Source organism: Quercus lobata, chromosome 2 (assembly GCF_001633185.2).
Source record: "Quercus lobata isolate SW786 chromosome 2, ValleyOak3.0 Primary Assembly, whole genome shotgun sequence".
Taxonomy (NCBI): Eukaryota; Viridiplantae; Streptophyta; class Magnoliopsida; order Fagales; family Fagaceae; genus Quercus; species Quercus lobata.
In genome coordinates, this window is record NC_044905.1 from 65,886,793 (window position 1) to 65,909,891 (window position 23,099).

Genomic DNA, 23,099 nt, shown 5'->3' on the forward strand with positions numbered 1-23,099 from the left:
TTCATAAATGACCAGCTGTATAGGGCCCGGCCCTTCTAGGACTGTTGGACTCTTCGCTCAATCCATGTGGCTTCTTTAATGCGCTTGTGCACGCAAGCAAGCCACATTCACATGCAACGTGAAGTTTAGACCTTATAAAATTATTATTGACGCTAGAAGGTGCAGCGTTGAAATTGTTCAATTTTCAAAATACAGTCATGTGGTACAGCAATTTTGTGATCATGGAGAACTTTAATTTCATATCTTGCCAAAACCCGTTTGGGCGGCTAGGGAGATCTTTCTATCCATTCACATGGCGAAGCATCCAAGGTGGCATGAGTGTAGGCCGAGTCTGAACTACAGCATCTTCATCTGCTGCTCTTTCCTGGAAAGCCCCTCTGCATGATTTATTTTGAAGATTAAAAAAAAAAAAAAAACTATATTAGCTCAGGTGTTCTTGAACAATCAGAGAGAGCCACTAGGATGGGACTTCGATGTACTCTTTTTTCTTAGCAGTTTTCATGCATAATCAGTGATTAGACCCATTAAAACTGATGCTAGAGATCTGGCTATATTTGCTACTGCTAATATTCAACCCAAAACTATAAATCTAATGTCATTAAGATCACCACTAGTGTCATCAATACCTTGTCAATAGTGTAAGAGGTCGTTGGTTTATGTTAATCAGATGGTAGTATTTCCAGGCATATTTGCCTACACTGTTTCATGTCTAAAGGAGATTGTGAACACTGACCAAGAAACCATCGTCCTGGAGGTCAAGGCTGCTTTTCTCATTAATTGTATTTTCAATGCAGTCTATTAAAACTTGCATATGTCATTCAATTTAACACACATGTTCCTTCTTCCCAACCATGTGCCTTTAAGAGAGAGAGAGAGAGAGAGAGAGAGAGAGAGGGTGTATACCCGATAGTTAGAGAAGGAAGTGGTAGCGTTGATGGCATTGGCTGCTGCGGTAGGGATAGCAGGCCTAAGCTGGGTTGCTCTTGGTGTGCTTGCTCAGACATGTTCTTCTCATTTTCTTTGAGCTATTTGTCATAGAAATTATTTGTAAACATCGGATAATTTTTGTAATGGCCTAATGGAAAATGGAAGTGACTTACAAGTCCCTACTGTGGAATACCATTCTTTGGCCAATAAGGAGTAGAATTTACCTTTTTCGCTAGCAAATTGTTTTGCTCCTGCAAGGATTTTTCCTGTCACGAGCCACAATATTAGTTTACATCTTGAACCGTCACAAGTATATGGTTTTTCAGTATATAGTTTACATCTAGTACAGTCTGAAGCATATGGTTGCTCTTTATGTTAGAACTCATTGCCCAAATTTTATTTAGGATGTTAACTAAATATGCAATCCCTCTCATGGCAACATAGTCTCTAAACTGTTGGGTGCATCCTTGGGGGCTTAAGAGGGTGCAGTAAAGGTTACCATTTGATGATTAGACAGGCAAATTCTTGCCATATTTTACTATCTGGACTTTCAAAAGTGCCACTTTCTGGTTTTTCCCAGTATGGAGGTAAAATACTAGTCTTCTTTAATTATCATTTGCTGTCCATGTCTTTTAGAAGTTATTAAGCTGAATAACCTTGGATAAAATTTCACTCTAAAAACAGGTCAGATATGCATAACCATCTTTACCTTCTTTTGCAGCTCCATAACAGATTCATGCATGAGTTGGTTCTGCACACGTCAAAGTGATTCATACATTAATTTGGATTCATATGATAGTAGAAAGTGAAATTCAAATATGTTTGCTCATGTGCATGTGTGTCTTGAAAAAAATGGTATGAAAACTTAATTAGGAAGCACCAATTTAATTACCTTTCTTGTTCGTATGCGCTTCAGACCTGCATCAATCTGTTGTTCCAAATTTTGAAGCTCTCTGAAACTCAAGGGATCGAGATCTTCTCCCATGAAGTTCCTACATTAATCAGTGTAAAATATATCTGAGTCTTATCATCATCCTGCTGAAAGTTGGCCAATAATGCCTTCATCCAATCAAGAAGCATGTAGTTGCATTAATTTAGCAATGTTTTGTGCCAGGCACTTAATTGTATTTTCAGGATTCAAGCCCAATATCCAATATAAAGGGTATATGTAACCGCCCTCTCACGTAGGGGTGAGACTGAGTTCCATTCTTGTGTGAAAGAATGGTTGACAAATACCCGATACACAATATAATTTTTTTTCTTCAACTTTTGGTGAACCCTACTTAACAGATCAGCCGTGTGAAAGTCTTGAAAGCAGTTCTCCTTGAACAAAATCTATTGGACAAGATATCATCACTTTTCTGCCTTTTTTTTCCCTGTACATTCTAATTCTTTAAATTCCCATACAAAGGCATTACCGTTCAAAATGACATGAAAACTCAAGTCACATTACCTGATGTTCCTTTGTAAGACTTCCACTCTAGCGGTAAGCTTAGGGAATTCCATACACCAGCCTCCCTAGACAGCATTTATAAAAAGGTTAAGATTTAACAGTATTCTTTTACATCAAATGCTTTTAATAAGCATTATACGAATTGATCATTTTCATTTGGAGGATCACAGAGCCAGCCCACAGGATTCAAAGTGCTTGAATGCATTTCAGAACCAATACAGAGTGATCCTAGATTTAATTCAATACGCAGAAAATTACTCACTAACACAAAAAAAAAAAAAAAGAAAAAAAAAAAAAAAGAAGAAGAAGAAGAAGAAAAAGACCATGTGAAGCTAACACATAATATTTCCATGATTTCATCATGATGATGGATCAAGGAGTTAAGCATTTCTGATACATCAAAGAATAGAATTGAAACCTCATAAATAGGTATTGTTGTAAAGATTTTGGTGGCTTTGGCCTAAAGGGCTTCCACATGGGGAGAGGAGAAGACTCTTAGAAGATCATAAAGTAGGTCTCTTTAAGAGTAGTTTGAGTGTTTTTCTACTTTTTTGTGTGATAGTTATTGGTATTGGGGTTATAAAATTGTGAGTTTGTGTGTGTGAAGTTTGAGTTAATTTGTGTTAGAGATATTGTTTATGTTTGTGTGAGTATGTGAGTTTGGTTTGTAAGGTTTGGTTGAGAATGCTTGTACTACATATCATTAATAATGGATTTCGGTTGGTGTTGCCCGTGGATGTAAACTTAGAGTTGGCTGGACCACATTAACTATTGTTGTCTTATGTGGATGTTTTATTTTCTTATTAATGTGAATGTGCTCCTATTAGTCTCAAATTGCAACTAAGGAGAAAGAAGGAAGCAAAAACAATAAATCAATGTCCTGCTATAGGAAAATGAAATTAAGTTAGAAACGAATCTAACCTAAGATTATGCACCTTGTCTGTAGTGACTCCCATAGGATTCAAATTGGCTACAAGCACTGTGAGTATGATTGTTGTGTCTATCTTATAGCTCTTGCAGATGGTTCTCATATTTTTCTTTTCTTTATGTGGATGATATACTGATTGTTGTAAAGAGCATGTGTGAGGTTAACGAACTTAAATCTTTTGTTATGCAAGGATTTTGATAGGAAAGATTTGGATGCTACTAGGAAGATTATGGGTATGCAGATTCATAGGGATAAGGATGTCAAAAATTATGGGTGATAGGCTCTTTTGAATATACAGTACTATAAGTTTCTTTAAGATCTTCTCCTCTGTGTGTGTGTGTGTTAAAAATATTTAATATTCTCAAAAAAAAAAAAAATTTATGGGTGTCTAAAAAAAATCAATGTCAAGAAGGTGTTAGAAAAGTTTGGTATGGAGAATGCCAAACTGATAAGTATACCATTGGTGACGAATTTCAGGTTATTGGTTAGTCAATACCCAAAATTAGGAGAATAAATTGAAGATATGTAACAGGTTCCATATGCTAGTATAGTAGGATTTTGGTGCAGCAATGGTTTGTACCATGCTTGATTTGGCTCACATAGTCAGCATGGTTAGCAAGTACAAGACAAACCCAAGAAGAGGGAGCTGGAAAGTAGTCATGTGGATTTTCAGGTACTTAAGCGAACAACAAATTATGAAATTATGCTTGCAAGGTAACAAGATTGTGCATCAGTTGTGGGATTTGTAGATTCAGAATATGAAGGTGATTTGGATGATAGAAGGTCCATTACAGCGATGTTTTCTCATTAGCAAGTGCACCTATTTGTTGGATATCCATGTTACAACCCTTGATAGCAATGTTTACTACAAAATTTGAATACATTGTATTTGTATATGGTTGAAGATACTAAACAAGCAATGTGGTTGAAGAGGCTAAATCAGTTTAAAATAGAGCAAGGTAGAGTTTAGATGTATGGTGACAGTTAGAATGCGATTTAGTTGGCAAAGCACCATGCCAGAGTATAGCATATTGGTGTGAGGTTTCACAAGAAAAATCAATTGATTGTAATAGAGCTAGGTGAAGTGGCATGGTGCTTGGGAAAAAAATTCACGCTTTTGAGAAGGCAACTAATATGTTGTCAAAGTCTGTTCCCATAACCAAGTTCAAGCCTTTCTTGGACTTGGTTAGTGCTTCTTTATATCAAAAGTAGAAACTTCCCCACCTATTGGTTCAAAGGTGGAGACATAAGAATTTGATAGTTCCTAAATGACTGAATATTTGACTAAGGTGGAGAGAATTAGAGATGGTGACTTATATTCTAAATGAGAAAGTAATGTACTGATGTGTCAAGGGTCTTGTAATTGAATTGACACCTCCCTATGTACAAAGTGCTTGGAGATTTAAGGCAGAAAATAATTCGAACTGTGGAATTAGCAGCATGTTATAATTATTTCTCCAAAAAAAAAAGAAATAAAAAAAAAGTAACGTTGATCTTGTATACTATGCCTTTATGGGAGGAGTGTAAGCCAATGTAGCGGCGCAGAGCGAGCTCTTGAGGCCCACTACAACTTAATAAGTTTGTTATGCTTGGGACCAATAATAGGTTAAGGTTTGGGGAGCAAGGTCCTAGGCAATTCAATGAGGATATCTTGGAAATTTTAATAATTCAAATTAGAGTTTTAACTGGGGCAGTATATATACGTTATAAATCTTATTCTTTTTAAAATATTGAAACATTATCAACCCAAGTAAATTCTGTGTGTTGTTTCCTCTCCCTTTTACTTGCATATAGTAGCATTGCTCGATGGGTAGAGACGAAATGATTTAGGTAGTAGGGTGTATCTTTGTAAATATCCATAGAGAGGATGCATGGAACACAAGATAGGTCATGTTTAGGTGACATTTAGCATAATCAGTTGATACCTGCGTTTCAGAATCAGTGGCGACAAGCTGTCGTTCTGCAAATGAATATCTTTCATATCGTTCAAGAATAGTCTCCATGCTGTCACAAAAGGATATGTCTAAGTTTAAACATCATGAAGCCTTTAAGCATGTAGAGTCTGTTAAAATGAACAGAATGCATAAGACTAAATTTAAATAAAGACAAGTAAATTTAATAAAACTGCCACAAGTAGAAAGGTTGAGAAAAGTGTTCTCATAAAAGCATACTAACTCCCCACACCTCTACCTCCACAACAAAGGAAAAAAGGTCTTAAGAAAAATAATCCTTGGGAAAGATTGTAACATGAGAAGGAAGCTAAGTTGCATAGAGAAAGATATAACGTGGACTAACTGACATTTGCTTGTTGAAAGTAGGTATAAATGCTCGAAAGGAGTTGTGTTGAGCTAGGATCTGACTCATTTCAATAACAAGAAAGCAGGCATAGTTTGTTTCACCGAACTAGAAGTAGCCTTTATAGCTCAAATAGTATTGATATTGGTGGAGGCCTGAATAAAAGGACTATAAGACCATCAAATAGAAAGCTAGCCAGGTTAGAACAGCCAACCGAATTGAAAGATAATATTTATTGGTTGCTAGGATTTGCTATTCTATGAATTTGGTTTTGTTTTTGGTTTATTCGGGCAGGATTCATGTATATAATTAGTTGTGTTTCTTGTTGACAACTAAGACAAGGATTAAGATTTCTCTAAAAAAAAAAGACAAGGATCAAGATCAGAAAAATAAAAGCATGAGGCTAAGAAAATAACTTATTATCATTTAATAATAACTTAAGATGAAATATATAGAGTTGCTTCGTTATTATTATTATTATTATTATATTCTCTTCTTCTTGACCGCATGACTCGACAACTCGTAGATTAGTTGAGCCTTATTTCTTGTTTATCTTATTCTCTTCTAACACATCCTTCTTTTTGAGGCATGTTTTTATTAGTTTTTTGCTACTTTACTGAGATTGCATTTGGATGATTCCAAGATGGATGTTTTGAAGTTTAAGTAAATATATATGTATTAATTTAATTTTTGTCACGAACTTTATAATTCAATTGGTGCATTCTGATATTTCTAATTGAGGTATCCAAGGTTAAAATCTTCTCTCCCTTTTGTAACCATGGAATTATCAAAGAAAAAAAAAGGTTTTCATACCATGTAACATTAGGCATTAAAATTTGGTATATTGTTTTGAGTTTGAATTTTGAAGGTACGGTTGCCCTACACTTTCTTCCTGATTTCTTGTTTGTAACACAGTATTTGCTTATTTTGGAGCCTAAAGAGCAGGCTTTTTTCACCCCCTTCAACTTGACTAAGCCTAAGTGAAGACAAGAAGCCAGCTAGTGCAGGACTATAAGGAACACGTAGAACACAAGGAGAGCCAATATAACCAAGATGCAAGTATCAAAAGAAAAAAATGATGGAAAGTCCAAACGAGGGCAATTCAAGTAGTGAGGAGCGAAGAGAAAAAAAAAAAAAAAAAGAAAGAAGAACAAAGCGTGAATCACATGGAATTTGTGTACTAAAGTTCGAATCCAATAATGTTATTAGGGAACCTAAACATGGTTCAAATGCAATGTTCTTGAATAGATGAACATGTTCACTGGTTTTTTCAATTTCTTGATTGATTTGTAATTTTGTATGATGCATCAATGCATCATGCATGTCTATAGTTTATGCTAGTTAACAATTCACTGCCTACTTGTCTGTCTATCTTTTAAGGTTCCTCTTCTCCCATGGTACCTTGAAACAAAATCCTAAATTCCAAAAGCCCTAAGATCCTTAATATTTTTGTTACTCTAGATTAAGATGGACATCGTAATCTAATAAAAAATTGAACTTCTTGAGGATTGAGTAGGATTACCGATTACACACCTTGTTGATCCACAAGTCCTGATTGCTAAAACTCAAATGAAATCATTTATATGCTTGCTGAAAATAGAGCTTCACATCATGGTCTATTAATTACTTTTGCATATTTAAAGCCCTACTTACTGAATAGTAGTTTGTAGTCATTCAACTAGAATATGTTAGTCGATAATTTGTGCAATATATGGGAAAGTTTAACATTTTTATTTTTGAGAAAAGAAAGTTAAACATAATGGTTTAATTTTTCTCTCTTAATTTTATCTTTTATTTATATATGAATTTTGATAATTATAGTAGAGTTTTTAATAGGTTTTTATATTGATTATGATTTTATTTACCATCATATATTTTAGCATTAGATATTTATTATGATTGTGTTTATGTTTATATATGAAATAATATATTCTACTATCTAATGAATGGTTTAAATCTGGAATAAAGTTTAAAATTTATGATATATATATATATATATTATAGATTTGTAAAAAAAGAAAGAAAAAAGCTAAATGGATTACATACAAACTAAGATAAATGAAAAAAACACCTTTTAACCTGTAGCTAAGTAAAAAACCCTAACAGTAAGACAGGAGACAGAATTTACCAGATTACAGCACTAGTGAAAACATTAATTAGAAAGTGGGGGTGGGGGAGCGTTTGTAAAGATTTAATTCTAAAAAAAATCTAAAGCCTATGGAGCCATAGTTATTATTATTATTATTTTCCTGAGAATTTATTATATTTTATTCAGAATGGTGAGATATATACATTTAGATTTGTCAAAATAATCTTCAAAATAATATCCATATCTTTTCTTTTGTCCTTATAACAAGCGGGGAAGTAGAGACTTAAACTTAGGTTCTTTCAATGTGAGACTAGACAATTATATATATATATATATATCTCAAATAGATTTTTATTCTAGTATAATTTAAGTGTACATGTATGCAAAACTTTTTTCCTGAAAACTTGAACCCCGACTCTTATCTCGAACACTCTATAAGAATTTATACTTGTAGATTGACTACTAAGCCAAGAATATGCGGAGGTGAGACTAAACAATATTATTGAGCTATACATGCAACTCTTGGCAAAATCATATCCTAACTTTTGCCATAAACTGGCATATATTCATGTTAGAGTAAATGTAAAGTATCTTGATATGATGCTTAGACATAGTACTTATTATGTGAGAGAACCTAAGACCCTAATCTCAAGCATTTTAATTAGTTGAATAAAGAAAAGAATTAACAGACTCGTTCATTTTTATTCATTACATTCAATTAATAATTTTTGTAGTATTCAACAATGCCAATCAAATCGGTACTATAATGTTTTACCACATTCCTTTACTTTGGTGGTAAGGACCAAGAGCTAGCCAATCAAACTGTATTTTAACACACAAAAATTGCAACGTAGTTCTCTCCAAAAGTTTTTATTTCATTATTTAAATAGTTTCAGAGATATTTGTATCAATAAGGAGTAGTAGCAGAAGGATCAATCATATATTTCCTGACAAGCATAATGAGCTTTTTTGGTTGAAGGCTCATAACAAGCAATCATCACAAAGTAAAATTTGTGGTTGTACGGCCCATGACTATGTGGTGACTGTTGGGCCTAGACCTCCAAGTAATTTGTGTGATACTTTAGGTATAGCTTACAATGGAAGGTTCCAAGAAGAGTTGGGCTGATATTTGGTAATTGGAGGTGGTTGTAAGGTGGTTATATGTTGTAATCCTAGCTGTTCAAGGAGGTTTTTAGGTGGCCGAGGTGCCCTTAAAGTATCCTGAGCTAGACTATTTCTTCCCAAATATCACGTGGCTTTCTCTAGTTCACTCGTGTTTCTCTCTCTAGGAAAAAATGTTCCAACTCTTTCTCCTATGAGCTTTTCCCCTTATATACTCTTTTGTTAATGTATTGGTAGTGATGAGAATATTCCACCTATGTGCGGGCAAGAGTTGGGTTGATATTTGGTAATTGGAGGTGGTTGTAAGGTGGTTATATGTTGTAATCCTAGCTGTTCAAGGAGGTTTTTAGGTGGCCGAGGTGCCCTTAAAGTATCTTGAGTTGGACTATTTCTTCCCTAATATCACGTGGCTTTCTCTTGTTTACTCATGTTTCTCTCTCTAGGAAAAAATGTTCCAACCCTTTCTCCTACGAGCTTCTCCCCTTATATACTCTTTTGTTAATGTATTGCCATGAGAATATTCCACCTATGCATGGGCCTTGCCATTTGTAGGATCTGGGTGGCCCTTTGAGTCTAGGTTATTATTCTAGCATGTCTAATCTCACATCAAGTGGGTGGGTCACCTTAACTCCGTTATTGTAATGATTTCCTAGTAATTTGAACCCAGCATTGAGGCCTGTGCTCGGATGGCGAACTACCCCAAGACACTATTTCTCATTGCGTTATTTCCACTCCTTGGGAAGTAGGTGGGGTCTGTTCGGATCCTATTTTTGTAACTTGGTCACTCATGTGATGGCCTAGTTTGGACTTTGTACATGTGGACTAGGCTAAAGGTTAGTGGGCCTTAGCCTGAGATTGGTTTGAGCCGAACTTTGTCCACCCACAAAATTATACATTTATTTTGATTATTTTCCTTAACTTCTTTTATAAATGGTTAGATTCTAAATATTTAGTCATTAATATTTAGGTTCTAAATATGTTGAATGTTGGCAAATCAAGAACAAAAACTTGTCTAAGATTAGATCTTAGGGTCTTTGAAGTGTTTTAGACATTGCTCAAATTGATACAAGTTAAGTATGTACAAGTTGTAGAAAGAAGAATTTAAATTTTGGCAAGCTCGATCAATTGAATTGCGAATTTGCAGAATTTTAAATAAAGCCCAACAGCCCGTGAAATGATTAGGTTTGAGTCCAACACTGCTAGGTATAAAAGGAAAACCCAAATATACGTTTTCAAAGTCTTGAGAGTTACACTTGTGAGATTTTGTACCTTCTAACTCTATCAAGCACCTACCAAAGATCAAATTCATGTTGCTAGTATCAGTGGAGTAAAGTTGAAGCCAAGCCTTCAGCTATCAAATGTACTAAAGATCAAGACATGAACTGAAGGTTCATGTGAAAGTTGATCCAAATTAAAGAAGTCTGAGGAGTTCAGAGCCCAGTTTAGTAACTGTGTTAGATTTACTACGAATTGATATTCTTGACTATAAATCTCAATTTGATATAGTGGATTGTTCGCTTGGGATAGTTCCTACTATGTTTTTATTTATTTTTTACCTTAACTCTAGTTTGTTTCATTGGTTTTCTTGGATCATCGTGTTATTTACTTTTCCACTATGCATGATATAACTGATTATTTTTTAACCTAAGACTTGCATAATTAACCTAAGTAATTACTTGGCTAATCAATTAGGTTAAGCATATTGTGTTTTCCAAGGGTGGAAATTCTTACATAAACTATCAAACAACCACAATCCCCCCCCCCCCAAAAACACCACTAGTTTTTTTTTTTTTTTTTTTTTTATTTTACCTTTAGTTTGTTTCATTAGTTTTTTCATCGTGTTATTTGTTCCACTATGCATGATATAACTGATTATTTTTTAACCTAAGACTTGCATAATTAACCTAAGTAATTACTTGGCTAATCAATTAGGTTAAGCATATTGTGTTTTCCAAGGGTGGAAATTCTTACATAAACTATCAAACAACCACAATCCCCCCCTCCCCCCCACCCCCAACACCAATATATATATATATATATATTATACGTGTACCGTGATTAGGATTGGAAACTCTACCAATAGTAGCTCGGCATCGGGAATCCATATATTCTTTTCAATTCCATTCCATTCTTATATATTTTCAAACTCATAGACATAAAGAGAGAGCATTTCTTATAGGTGTGTGTGTATATATATATATATAAATATTAATTATACGTGCACCATGGTTAGGATTGGAAACTCTACCAATAGTAGCTTGGCATCGGGAATCCATATGTTCTTTTCATTTCCATTCCGTTCTTATATATTTTCGAACTCTTAGACATAAAAAGAGAGCATTTCTTATAGGGACAAAGAAGGTAGGCTAATTTTTCAGTTTTTATATGGACAATGTTTTTTTGGGTGGGGGTAAGCAGGTAGGGGGCTGGTTAGGACATAGCCTTGATACCATATTAGAATTCATATTAGGATTGTGAGAGTGAGAAAAGAAACAGAAGAGAGAGCAAAAGAAAAGGAAAGCAAATAGAAATTAGTATGGTTCGGCTTGATGGCTACGTGTCTTGATCAGTGGTTACACAATCTTGAATTGTGTGTTTCAATGAGCCCATTGAATGGTATGCATAGTAGAATAACTCTAAAATAATCTTAAGATTATTTTACTTGCACTACAAATAGGATTAGAATTACTTCACTCACACTATAAGTAGGTTCTAATACATTGAATATGAACTAGTTACAATGGGCTTGAACCTTAATATCTCTAACATCACCCCTCAAATTCAAGCTGGAAGCTTGAAGACATTGAGTTTGAATGTGAAATTGTGAAAGAAAGTATGATGATGGAGGATTAGATCGAATACATATAGAATGGACTGCTTATAATGTAGAGTGGAACACATGACACAACCGTTGCAGTTGCAAACGCCAATGATTAGTGATAGATGGAAGCCAAAAGATGATTAGTTCAGCCAAAAGGATAGCTGCATCTAGATCAAATAAGGTTTAATATGCCCTGTGCAAGATAAACATTGGTGATGGTGGTTGTAAGCATTGAATGATGGTCAGAGGACAACGACACCAAAGACTGGTGGAGAGGCATTTTTTGTGGAAAGATATCGATTGAGGATACCATCGTGGGAAACTAAATATATTAGCTGAAGACAAATTCATGGTGGCACATGTTAGACTTAGTTACCTTTGAAGAACCTGAAAAGGAGGCTGGCTCTGCAGGTATCGTGTTAAAATTGTTGACATACCTCTAATACAATGTTAGAATTTATATTGGATTGTGAGTGAGAGTGATTAACACACTGGTAAGAAATAATAATTTTACTAAGTCGAGGAAATAAAAAAAGATTGAAAAGACCAAAAATAACATTGTTAGGTTCTAAAGATTTAGGTGTAAATGTTTAGAATCATATTTTTATTGTGTTGGCAAATTGAGAACAAAGCATGTCTAGTCTAGGTGTTAGGTGATACTTAAAAGTATTTGTTTCAAGGTTCAAGTCCAGCTGACTGCGAAAAAAAGAAGTGTGGTTCTGCCTTGCTCAATCGATCGAGAATTAAATTCGATTGATCAAAAATCGCAGGAACAGAATTCTGCAATATTTTTAAAACAGGCCTAAGCCTGCGAAAATGTTTAGGGTTTCATTCTAACTTCTCCACATATAAAGGGAAACCCTAACAAAGTTTTGAAGACTTTTGGAAGACTTGTGTGTTACTCTTTGTGAGATCTAAGAGGTTTTGTTCCTTCTAACTACACAAAAATCTATTAGAACTACAATCAAGCGTTGATTGAACATAATTGCTGCATCAAGATCATTATTGAAGGTGTTCTGAAACCTTTAAGTGGGATCTCAAAGTCACAAGCAAGGCTGCTTGTGTTGGTGTAAATCCAAGAAGAGAAAGAGTTTATGGATTCGGGCTTGCACGTGGTTGTGTTAGTAAGTTACTACATGAGGTAGCTATAGATTTAGAGTTAGATCTGATTGTAAAAATTTCAATTCTTTTATAGTGGATTTACTTTGAAACGGTTAGTTTTATTGGTTTTCCTAGGTCATCATATCGTGGTGTTATTTGCTTTTCCGCTTTTATGCATGATATGATATATGCTTGTTCAACCTAGATTTGAATAATAAACCTAATAATCAACTTGGTTAATTAATTAATTAGGTTAAACAATCTGGTTTAAGGGGTCTAAACGAACAAACAAACATTATTAGAGGTAATTTAAAAGGACATGGCAATTAAAAAAGTAACATAGAATATGACTTCAGATAAAATAGAATGGATGCAAAGAATATGTGGCCGACCTTAATTAATCTACTGAGCATTCCTAGCCAACCCCAAATTTTGGGACTAAGGTGCTGTTGTTGTTAGCGAGAGTGAGAAGAGAAAGAAAGAGAAAGAAAGGCATATAAAAATGAACACGGTTCAGGTTGAAAACCTAATTCCACATGAAAAGCAATTGAGAAGCACCATCTTTACTGTCTTGAATTGTGTTACAATGAGCGTAATGAAGGGTATATATAATAAACTAAACTCTAGATTAACCCTAAGGTTGTTTACTTGCACTACAAGTAAAGTTACTAAAAGTAGGCTATAGTTATTTTAGTTGTTCTATAAAGAAATCATAGTACAATGAATCTCTTAGGCCTTACTTAGCTTTGTCTATGTGTGGTCAAGGCTCTTAGAGTAATTAACTATTATTTAGGTATGTGTATTCTTCTTATTCCCAAGGTATGGGATATTTATTAAAATAAATGGAGAAGAATGTCAACCATGGGTTAGCAATGGCTTCTTATGTCACCTAAAACCGATTGATCGCAATAATTAACTCCCTGTGGATTTACACTATACTTCATTTATAAAATACTAAACATAGTAATCAAAAAAAAAAAAAAATTCATTAATTAATTTTCATTCCATTATCTTAGGTCTATATGTTTTAGTGTTGACAAACTATGTCAAATTATGTTTCAAGTTGTGATATTCGCTGTGTCTTAGTGTGGTAATTAAAAATCAAGTTGAAGAAATATAAGTTTCTGTGACCTCGAATTCAATTGGGATACCAAGCTCAATTCCATTTGATAGCAATTTTTGGGTTTTAGATTGACTTCAGTTAATTAATCTAATTACCCAAATTGATTAGTTAGTCAAATTACATGCAAATCAGATTAAAGCACAACCAAATCACCAAACTAAATTAAGTGTAGCGGAAAATAAGCTTGACATGGTGATTTGATCATAATGGAGAAAATCCTCGGAGGCAAAACTCCATTGGGTGAATTTCAGGTCACCACTCCTGAAGAATCCACTAACAAAAAAATCATTTATGAACACAAGGAATATTACCCTATAGGTTTATCCCAAAGTACCTACCTACAGTATAACCTATTAAGCTATACCAATCTCAGCTACATCCCCAATTGGACATGATCTTGCAGAAGAATTTTCCTTTGCACGAATCTCCCTATCCGTGATGAACTCCATAACAACCTTTTTTTATTGTTCTAGCTTTGTAGGGTTCTTCAATTCACACTTGGATGAACCGAAAGTAGCTTGGCACAAAACCCTAGGTGTTCAATCATCTTAGCAACTCTTGATATATGCATCTCTCTGTTATTATGATGACAACTGTAAAATATGTTTTTTTATATGCTCTGGAACCCTACTGCGCAAATTTCTAGAAATTTAAGTCATCGTAGGCCGAAAATTGAACTTAGCATTCATTTTTCCTGAAGATTGATTGTTTGAGAGGTGTTGAGCTTAGTATTGAGATTCATTAATTCTCGATAGATTGATAGGTATCAAGATCTACTGATGCAGCTTTTCTTGAGTATTTTCTTGAGCAGTCTTGTGTCTTAAATAATATCAATTGTGTGCCACTTGTTGTACTTCTTGAAACACTGGAGACTAAGACTCAATTACATATAGAGTGCGTTTTGATCTCAGATTTGTCAATACATAAAGATATGAGCCTTACAGCAAGCTAAACTCCAACCTCAATAACATCTTGATTGATTGAGCCTTGAACAAAAAAGTTTTTGTATTCTCAACTCTAAGCACGATAGCAACCTCTATTGATTGAGCTACCTCGAATTCACCTCAATAGGTCAAGACTACGCAAATTAACAAAAATCAATAACATGAAAAAGCCAAACAACTTGTCGATTTCAAGCCTAATTTGATCCCTACTTGTTGAGATATAAAAGAGACATTATAAGTCATCCCTAAGGAGGTTTTTTCAGAGAAGAGAACTCTATGTTTGTGTGGCTAGGATTTTGTAACCTAGTTTCTCTCAAATTTTACCTTATTCAAGTAGATTTGCAGATTAGTTGAAGAAGCTAAAGCCACAATGCCTACCACAAACTTGTTGTTGTGAAGAAATTTTTTGAGAAGTCCTTGAAGTCGATTGGAGGTTTTGGTCATGATCACTGGTGCATCATCTGTGGTGGCAATCCATATGATTGAAGAATCTAGACATTTTGGTGCAATAAAATGTTTTCTCTATAAGTTTTCTATAAGCCATAGATTCTAGGGAAAAAATAAATAAATCCTAAGATGGTAAAATTTATCTTACTATGGTGGATTTGCTTCATTGGGGAAGGTTTCCCTTGTAGTGATTTTCCCCTTAAATAGTTTTCCTTGGGTTTTCTACTTCATCACCATATTGCCATCTCCATTTGAATGGGCACGTTACTTCACATTCCACATATGCTTTTAATTGTTTGTGTCTGTGAGCCAATTGGCACAATTGGACTAATTGAACAACCTGGTTAATCCACATAAAGATTAACTAGGGTCTAAAACCCTAACACATTCTTTTATTGTATATTCATTCCCTCATTTTCTGAAATCTTAAAGATAATAAAAGAGAGATCATTTCTTATATGAAGGGAGGGAGGGATAAAGTAGGCAAATTTTCAGTTTTTATATGAGCAAGGCTATTTTTGGGTGGGATGAGTGGGTAAAAGGGGAGGGACAATCCCTTCATTAAAATTGGTAAGTAGCTTTGATACCATATTAAAATATATATTAGGAGAGAGAGAGAGAGAGGGGGGAAGCATATAGAAGTTAACATGGTTTGGCTTGATAGCTTACGTCAACAATTTAAAGCCCTTGAGTGGTTACATTATCTTAAATTGCATTTTACTATGAGTCTATTGCATGATATATAATAGACTAAACTCTAAAGTAATCCTTAGGTTATTTTACTTGCACTACAAGTAATGGTACTTCAAGTAGGATTAGAATTACTTTACTTACACTACAAGTTACAATGGGCTCGGGCCTTAATATCTCTAACACCCCCCTCAAATTCAAGCTAGAAGCTTGAAGATGCATTAAGTTTGAATGTGAAGTTGTGAAGGAAGTAATGATCATGAAGGATCGGATTGAATATAAAATGGATTGGATATAATGTAGAGTGGAACGAGTGAGACAATTAGTGCTGCAGTATACAACAACGGTTATTGATGGATGGAGGCCAAAAGACACTTACTTTGGGCAAACGATGGTTGCACCTAGATCAAATGATGACTAATATGGCTGAAGGATGGCTTCCATAGTTGGAGTATACAGGTGGCCTGGGGGACATTGGCAGAGGAATAATGGCTTAAAGATGGCATATGCAAGATAAACATCGGTGGTTAGCAACAAATGATGGTTTGAGGACAACAACAACAACAAAGACCAATGGAGAGCGACACTATTTGTTGGAAGACATTGTTTGAGGATATCATTGTGGGATATTGAAGACATTAGCTAAATATATTTTTATGGTGATGTGCATAATAGAGTTAGTTACCTTTGGGGAGCCAAACGTGGAGGCTAGCTCTAATTCCATGTTAAAATTATTGAGGCATAGCTTTGATATTATGTTAGAATTTATATTGGGACTGAGAGTGAGAGTGAGAAAAGAGATAAAAAAATTGAAAACACATAAAAATTAACATGGTTTAGCTTGATAACCTACTTCTACAGTGAAATGCCATTAAGTGACATCATTTTTGTTGTCTTTAAGTATGTGTTACAATGAGCTTTTTAAAGGATATATATAGCATACTAAACTCTAGATTAACCCTAAGGTTTCGTTACTTACACTACAAATAACGTCACTGCAGGTACGATTATATTTACCTTACCTGTACTATAGGTAGGTCATTGTACATTGAGTCTAGACTGGTTATAACAGGTTTGGGCCTTGATATCTCTGTTAGCTTCGTCTAAATATATTCAAGGTTATTGGAGTAATTAACTAATCCTTAGGTATGTGCAGTCTTCTTATTCCCAATATAGGTGTGTGCAGTTAGCAACCAAGGGGTTAGCTATGGCTTCCAAAGTCACCTTGAACCCAGTTGAGGGAAATAACTAACCCCTTGTGGAATTCATACTATAATTACCTAGGTAGCTTCTTTTCCTTCTGTCCATGTACTCTTTGGTTCAACTTCTTTTGAAGGCAAGTATTGTTATTGCATAATTGTGTTAGTGATTAGTGAAAACGCCGCCCACACTCATCCATTTGGGACTTATTTTAGAAGAGTAGAATGAATTCTTTGCCATTACTTTTAAGGATGCAATATATAGAAACAAATTAATTTTCACAAAAAGTTTATACAAACTCAAGCAGCATAAATTAGTCATACATTTCAAATCTAACCGTGGCTCTTGTTTATTAGGGAAAAACACACAAACCTCCTAGGTGATCTCTCCTAAAACTATAGAACATTCTTTGAGGTTTAAACTATAACACTTAATACTCATGTTGTATTTTATCCCTAAACTGTTAATTAGGTATATACTTTAATTCCTTGAGATTTTTAAGTGTAGCACAAAACCGCTATTGTTTTACATAAGACTGTTGCTTTAAATATGAACATATGTCATCATAAAGCAACTTACCATTTATTTTCAGATCTTTAACCGTTTACACGTAAAACAATATCACAAGAAAATTAATGTTACATTCAAAACTTGAGGGGTTTTATGTTTTATGGAAAATCACATGGTTTTGTTGCTTGTTCCTATTCATTAAGTGTCCTTGTCCTATTTATTTTGAAGAACCTTTTTGAATGTTTGAAAAAGAGCCTTTGCTATTATTCTATTTACTTTCCGTACTTTTTTTTTTAATAATTCGATAGTTATAATGCGTTGAGCCACCTATGTTTTTTCAGTCTTCAATTATATGATCAGTTGGCTTTCTCTCTTACGTGCTGAAACTCTATAGATCCATTACACCATGATCTAATAAAACAGTGCTAATAGCCCCTCATTCATTACTGTTGATAGAGTACAGCAGCAATAAATGAGAGCAATTGTGGCATTATAGATAGCTGAATTGTCTAATCATGTGCCATCATTAATCTAACTGAAGACATCTACAGTTAAGAACCCTTTATGAGAGCAAATATACCCACTGCAAACTATACTGCTATGCATCGGCAATTCACCATATATAATCAAGATGAGAAAAAAATCGAAAAATAGCCTAAAAAAGTTTTTATAAGTAACACTAAACCTATACCTAGCTTTCATGGTTTGGTTAAAAAATGGTTGTGGGTGGAAGATCTTCGTGGAGATCTTAAATAACGAACTTTTCATTTTCAACCCTTTCCATCATTGAGGAGGCCTCCTAGCTCCTTGGTGCACCACCAGCATTGGATATGGCAAATACTAGGTTACAAAATCGAGTAAAAATAACACCACGCCCCATTGACACGTAGCTCAAGGACTCTTGTTGTCTGTATTATATTTATAATTTCTTCCTTGTACTGCATTATTATTAGTATTAAAGATGTCCACTATATCTCTAACCCAATAGATGCAATGTAGTGTCTTAGAGACTGTGACAGTATCTGTACGAAAAGAAAAAGGAAATTTACTAAAAACTTTCTTTTGACTCAACCAACACAATGTGTCAATGTCCCACTTTCAAAAATAGAAACCAAAATCAGTAGGACTCTAGAGTTTTGTTTGTTTCAGGTAGCTGCTAGAAGAAATATAGGCAAAAATAATTATACTGCTCACTAAGAAAGATCAAACTTCTGTTTAGTATAGCACAAGGGATAGCACAATGGTTATCAAAACAAAACAAAACAAAAGGATAGCACAATGGTTATCAAAAAAGAAAAAGAAAAAAAGGATAGCACAATGGTTAGAAACCACTTTCCCTTCTTCCTTCCCCTCGAGACTAAACTCATTCATTTTTTTTTTTTTTTTTTAATAAAGAAAAACCTTCTATTTCGTATAGTCTTATTCAGCAGCCTTACTTGTACTTGGGAAACAAGAGGAAAAAGATACCTTGTGTATGAATGATCTAAGAAAACTTAACAATTGTCCTAAACAACAGTGTAAGATACACTAAATATATTGGTGTAATATGAAGGCCATGATTTACAGACACATAAGTGGAGAATTAACTAGCTTCGATTATTTCAGGTATATTATTTGCAAAGCTATCAGTAACAGGGAATAAGGACAACGAAAATAGTGAATACCCAGTTGACCAAATAGATTGAAAAAAATAAAAGAAAATTCATTTTTCTGAAAAGAACCCAGACTAATAAAATGCTTCATGACAAAAATAATATATATTAAAAAAAAGCAGCAACAACAAAAGAAAAATGAAAGATTAAACATAGAATAGAAGTAAGAACCTGGAATCGCTGGAGTACTCAAACAGCTTCCCTTTGGTTGAGAAGACAATCAAAGCAACCTCGGCGTCGCAAAGCACCGAGATCTCATGAGCTTTCTTCAGCAACCCACTCCGGCGCTTGGAAAACGTCACTTGGCGGCTGATTTTGTTCTCGATTCGCTTCAGCTGAACCCTACCTCTCCCCATTTCAATTTGTGTACACTTTTTCTTTTTCCCAACCCAAAAAAAAAAAAAAAAAAAAATTTCCAACCAATGGAAAAAAGAAAGAAAGCAAAAGCAGAAGAATTTTTTACAAGAAACCCTAAAGAGAGTTCATTTTATAAACAAAAAGGCTTAACGAAGAAGGGAACTGGGTGTGTTTTTAGTGCAATATTTGCAACTTTCTATTTTTGTGTTTGTGGAAGGAATTTTAGTTATATATATTATGAAGCAAAAGGCTTTCTATGTATATATGGGCAAGAAAAGAAAGAATGAGAACAAAGTCTCACACACAAACACAGAGAGAGAAAGAGAAAGAAATAATAAACAAGTAGTGAGAGTGAGTGGGAATGGTATTGTGGAAAACAGGGTGGTGGTAAGGAAACCAGGATAGTATAACCCATTGTGTTGTCGAGCTCCCATTGGTGGAGAGTGGGACATAGTCGTTACTGTCTCAATTTGAGCCACAGGTTTGAACAGAAGTCCGTACAGAGATCTTGTCAGCTGAGTTTTGCGGGACCAGAAGGGGGCATTCTGTCTTTTGCAATTTTGAGTCTCTCTCTCTCTCTCTCTCTCTCTCTCTCTCCCCCCACCCCCCTCCCCCCACTAGGCTGACGGCGCTTCTATCTTCTTCTCTTTCACTTTCACTTTCACTGTTATAGCAACTACTCAACTAAGCATTCATTGTGCCACTGTTACACATGCGTGTCCATTCTCAGTGATCTAACTTTACTGTTGACAGATATCAATTCAGACATGATGAGTTCCCAAAAAGAAAAAAACATATATGTATCACCATGTGTCACTCTCTCTTGTTCCATCTGGTTGTACTGGATGACGGGGTTGAAACTTTACTCAATATATATATACATATATATATGTACTAAGAATAGTTGGTTTTTATTTTTCTTTGTCATTTCTATATACCATTTACCTCATTTTTTACCAAAAAAATTAATGTAGTACGTACTGAGAGTGAAGTGTCACCAATAAATCCAAATCATACTTCCGTGTTCACTTATGATTTCATGGTTGAAGATATTTAATCATACTTCCGTGTTTCATTGATTTTTATTTTATAGATTTAACAGTAGATAAAATGTCCAGTCATTTAAATATGAAATAGGTCTGATTAAGTGGATTTCAGTTAGGTCAATTGGTAAAGTCTTTGATGGTTGTATAAGAGATCTGATGTTCAATCTCCGCCTACACCAAAAACTGATTGGTGTTTTGGTTTGATGATAAAGAGCTATCATCAGAAACGGACGCTATAGATTGAAACTCTCTAAAAAAAAGAAATAGGTCCGATTAATATATGTCCGACATATATTAATCTTTTATTTTTAAAAATATTTTATGGAGAATTAAAAAAGTTGTAAAAAAAGTTAGTAACTTTTTTGTTTTTTCATAATTTTTTTTAAAGATAGTTTACTAATATATACCCTAATGACATATATTATTAAAACTCATATTAAGGCTGTGTTTGGCTCCTATGTAAATCTTTTTTTGAGTGTAAAATATTTTCTGGATGTTTAGTTGCGATCTAGAAAATATGAGTGAAAATGATTTCCGGTGTTTGTCTTGGATGGAATTTTTTTTTCTAGTATTTATTTTCCAATATTTGGTTTGTGCATAATAATTTCAAAAAAAAAAATATATAAACTCATCTCCCCAAGAAAAATTTCACCTTCTTGGAAAATTGCAAAGCATCCACTACACAAATGGAAGAGATAAACATTGGAATTACCATTTATAATATTTGGTACATGAGTACATATCTATGTCGAATGTAACATTCACTATCGGAAGTATAAACCTCCATGGTCTATAAAAATGATACCTACGATAGGTACCTGAACATTACACCTATACCCACCAAGCTTACACAACAACATTGAAGATACATAAGTTGGGTCATTGTATCATCCCAAGTCCACAACATACTACATTTTAGTAGTCAAGGTATATAACTGTTATCCCTTGGAGCATAATAGTCCACAAAATATATGTACCACCATCAAAAGTCCAAGGTTACTAATACATACATAGCCTAGTTATACTAGTTGATGTTTATAGTTAATCCATATTTGTCATGTAAATGGTACCATCACAAGTGAAGAGTAAAAATGGCACCATCACAAAAAACCCTACCATTACAAGTCAACACCATTCAAAGTCATTAGAGCTGACTAAAAAGTAACCATCCATACAAAAATTTCGAAGCTTAGCATTCTTTGCCAAAAATCCCCTAGCTGCCTTCTTGTTTGCACACAGATGATCAAACGCAGTTGCAAGCATATCTTCACTATACCCTTTCGCCAACATGCCAATTACCTTAGCATAAAGATGAGTGTAATCAACAGGCCCTTGGTTGATAGATTTCAAGGCCACAACAATTTCCTTAACTGCTTAGAGAGATCAGTGAAAACACTGTCATCACTAAGAGGTGCATGACTTCTCTTGCGGGACTTTGAAATTGTTGATCCTATGGTGGATGATTGTACACCATTCTTCCCCTTATCCACAACACCATCCTTGCCATTATCAGAAACATTCTCAGTGTCATCAATGTTCTCTTGTTTTAAATCAAGATCAACATAAGACTTGGCAAAACTACCTATTGCCATATCCTTCCCTACAACAATTGCCAACTCATCATACATTTCAATCCTTTTGTTCAAGAGCTTAGCATGTTTGCAATGAGCCTGTAAGAGAAAAGATAAACATATATATTTCAAAATTCACTTGTAACCATCATCCCCCTGATATGTTGAACATATGGATTTCAATATTTATTCACATTTAAGGCACCACACATCTCAAGAATAGCAAAAGCAACATACATTCAACATATAGAGTTTAATGGCATACCATAACTTCCTCCTGATATGTTCTGGCATCGCATGTAATCATCTTCAAGTTGTCATCCTATCCAAATCCACTTTTCTTCTGAAGTTCTTGGATGGTACACCACATAGTCCTCAAAGTCTGGAGCTAGTTCTCAACAAATGAAGGGTAACACTCTACTCTAAATTTCGCAGAGATAGTCTTAGCTACATAGCAAAGGAGCCTGCCTTAAAAGTATTGGAGGGCTTATTTCCTTTCATAGCCTCTTTGGCAAGTATGTAAGCATGGTAGTGTACATTGGTGGTAACCATCGGAATTGCTTAGACTCCACATTCTCTTTCAACATTGCTACATATAAACATAACACTTCACAATGAGAGTAACATTTAAAATTGTATACAAATATAAATAACACTAACAAAGAGTTTTTATCTAAAATCAAGCTTCAGAATTGCACAAACAACCAAACAGGTATTGTTAAATACTTAACAATGACTACAACAAATAAACATATATACAAATATGCATAACACTAACAATGGGTTATCATCTTCAATCAACCTTCAAAGTTGCACAAACAAC

The 23,099-nt window shown here is 34.4% G+C and overlaps 1 protein-coding gene across 1 annotated transcript; it reads right to left on the reverse strand.

The window, feature by feature from the left end:
- Positions 1-120: 120 nt before the first annotated feature.
- LOC115976251 (agamous-like MADS-box protein FUL-L) lies at positions 121-20,014 on the reverse strand. Its single transcript, XM_031097424.1, has 8 exons — positions 19,474-20,014; positions 5,234-5,312; positions 2,381-2,445; positions 1,820-1,919; positions 1,637-1,678; positions 1,152-1,193; positions 904-1,025; positions 121-377 (listed from the first exon to the last, which is right to left on the reverse strand). The coding sequence occupies exons 1-8, from the start codon at positions 19,656-19,658 to the stop codon at positions 281-283; spliced, it is 732 nt and encodes a 243-aa protein (XP_030953284.1). The 5' UTR covers positions 19,659-20,014; the 3' UTR covers positions 121-280.
- Positions 20,015-23,099: the final 3,085 nt, after the last annotated feature.

Coding starts and splice junctions, on each gene's coding strand:
- LOC115976251 (XM_031097424.1), bottom strand. CDS start 19,658: ATGGGGAGAGGTAGGGTTCAGCTGAAGCGAATCGAGAACAAAATCAGC. Junction 1,679..1,819: donor AGCGCATACGAACAAGAAAG/GTAATTAAATTG, acceptor TGACGTGTGCAG/AACCAACTCATGCATGAATC. Junction 1,026..1,151: donor ACAATTTGCTAGCGAAAAAG/GTAAATTCTACT, acceptor TATGACAAATAG/CTCAAAGAAAATGAGAAGAA.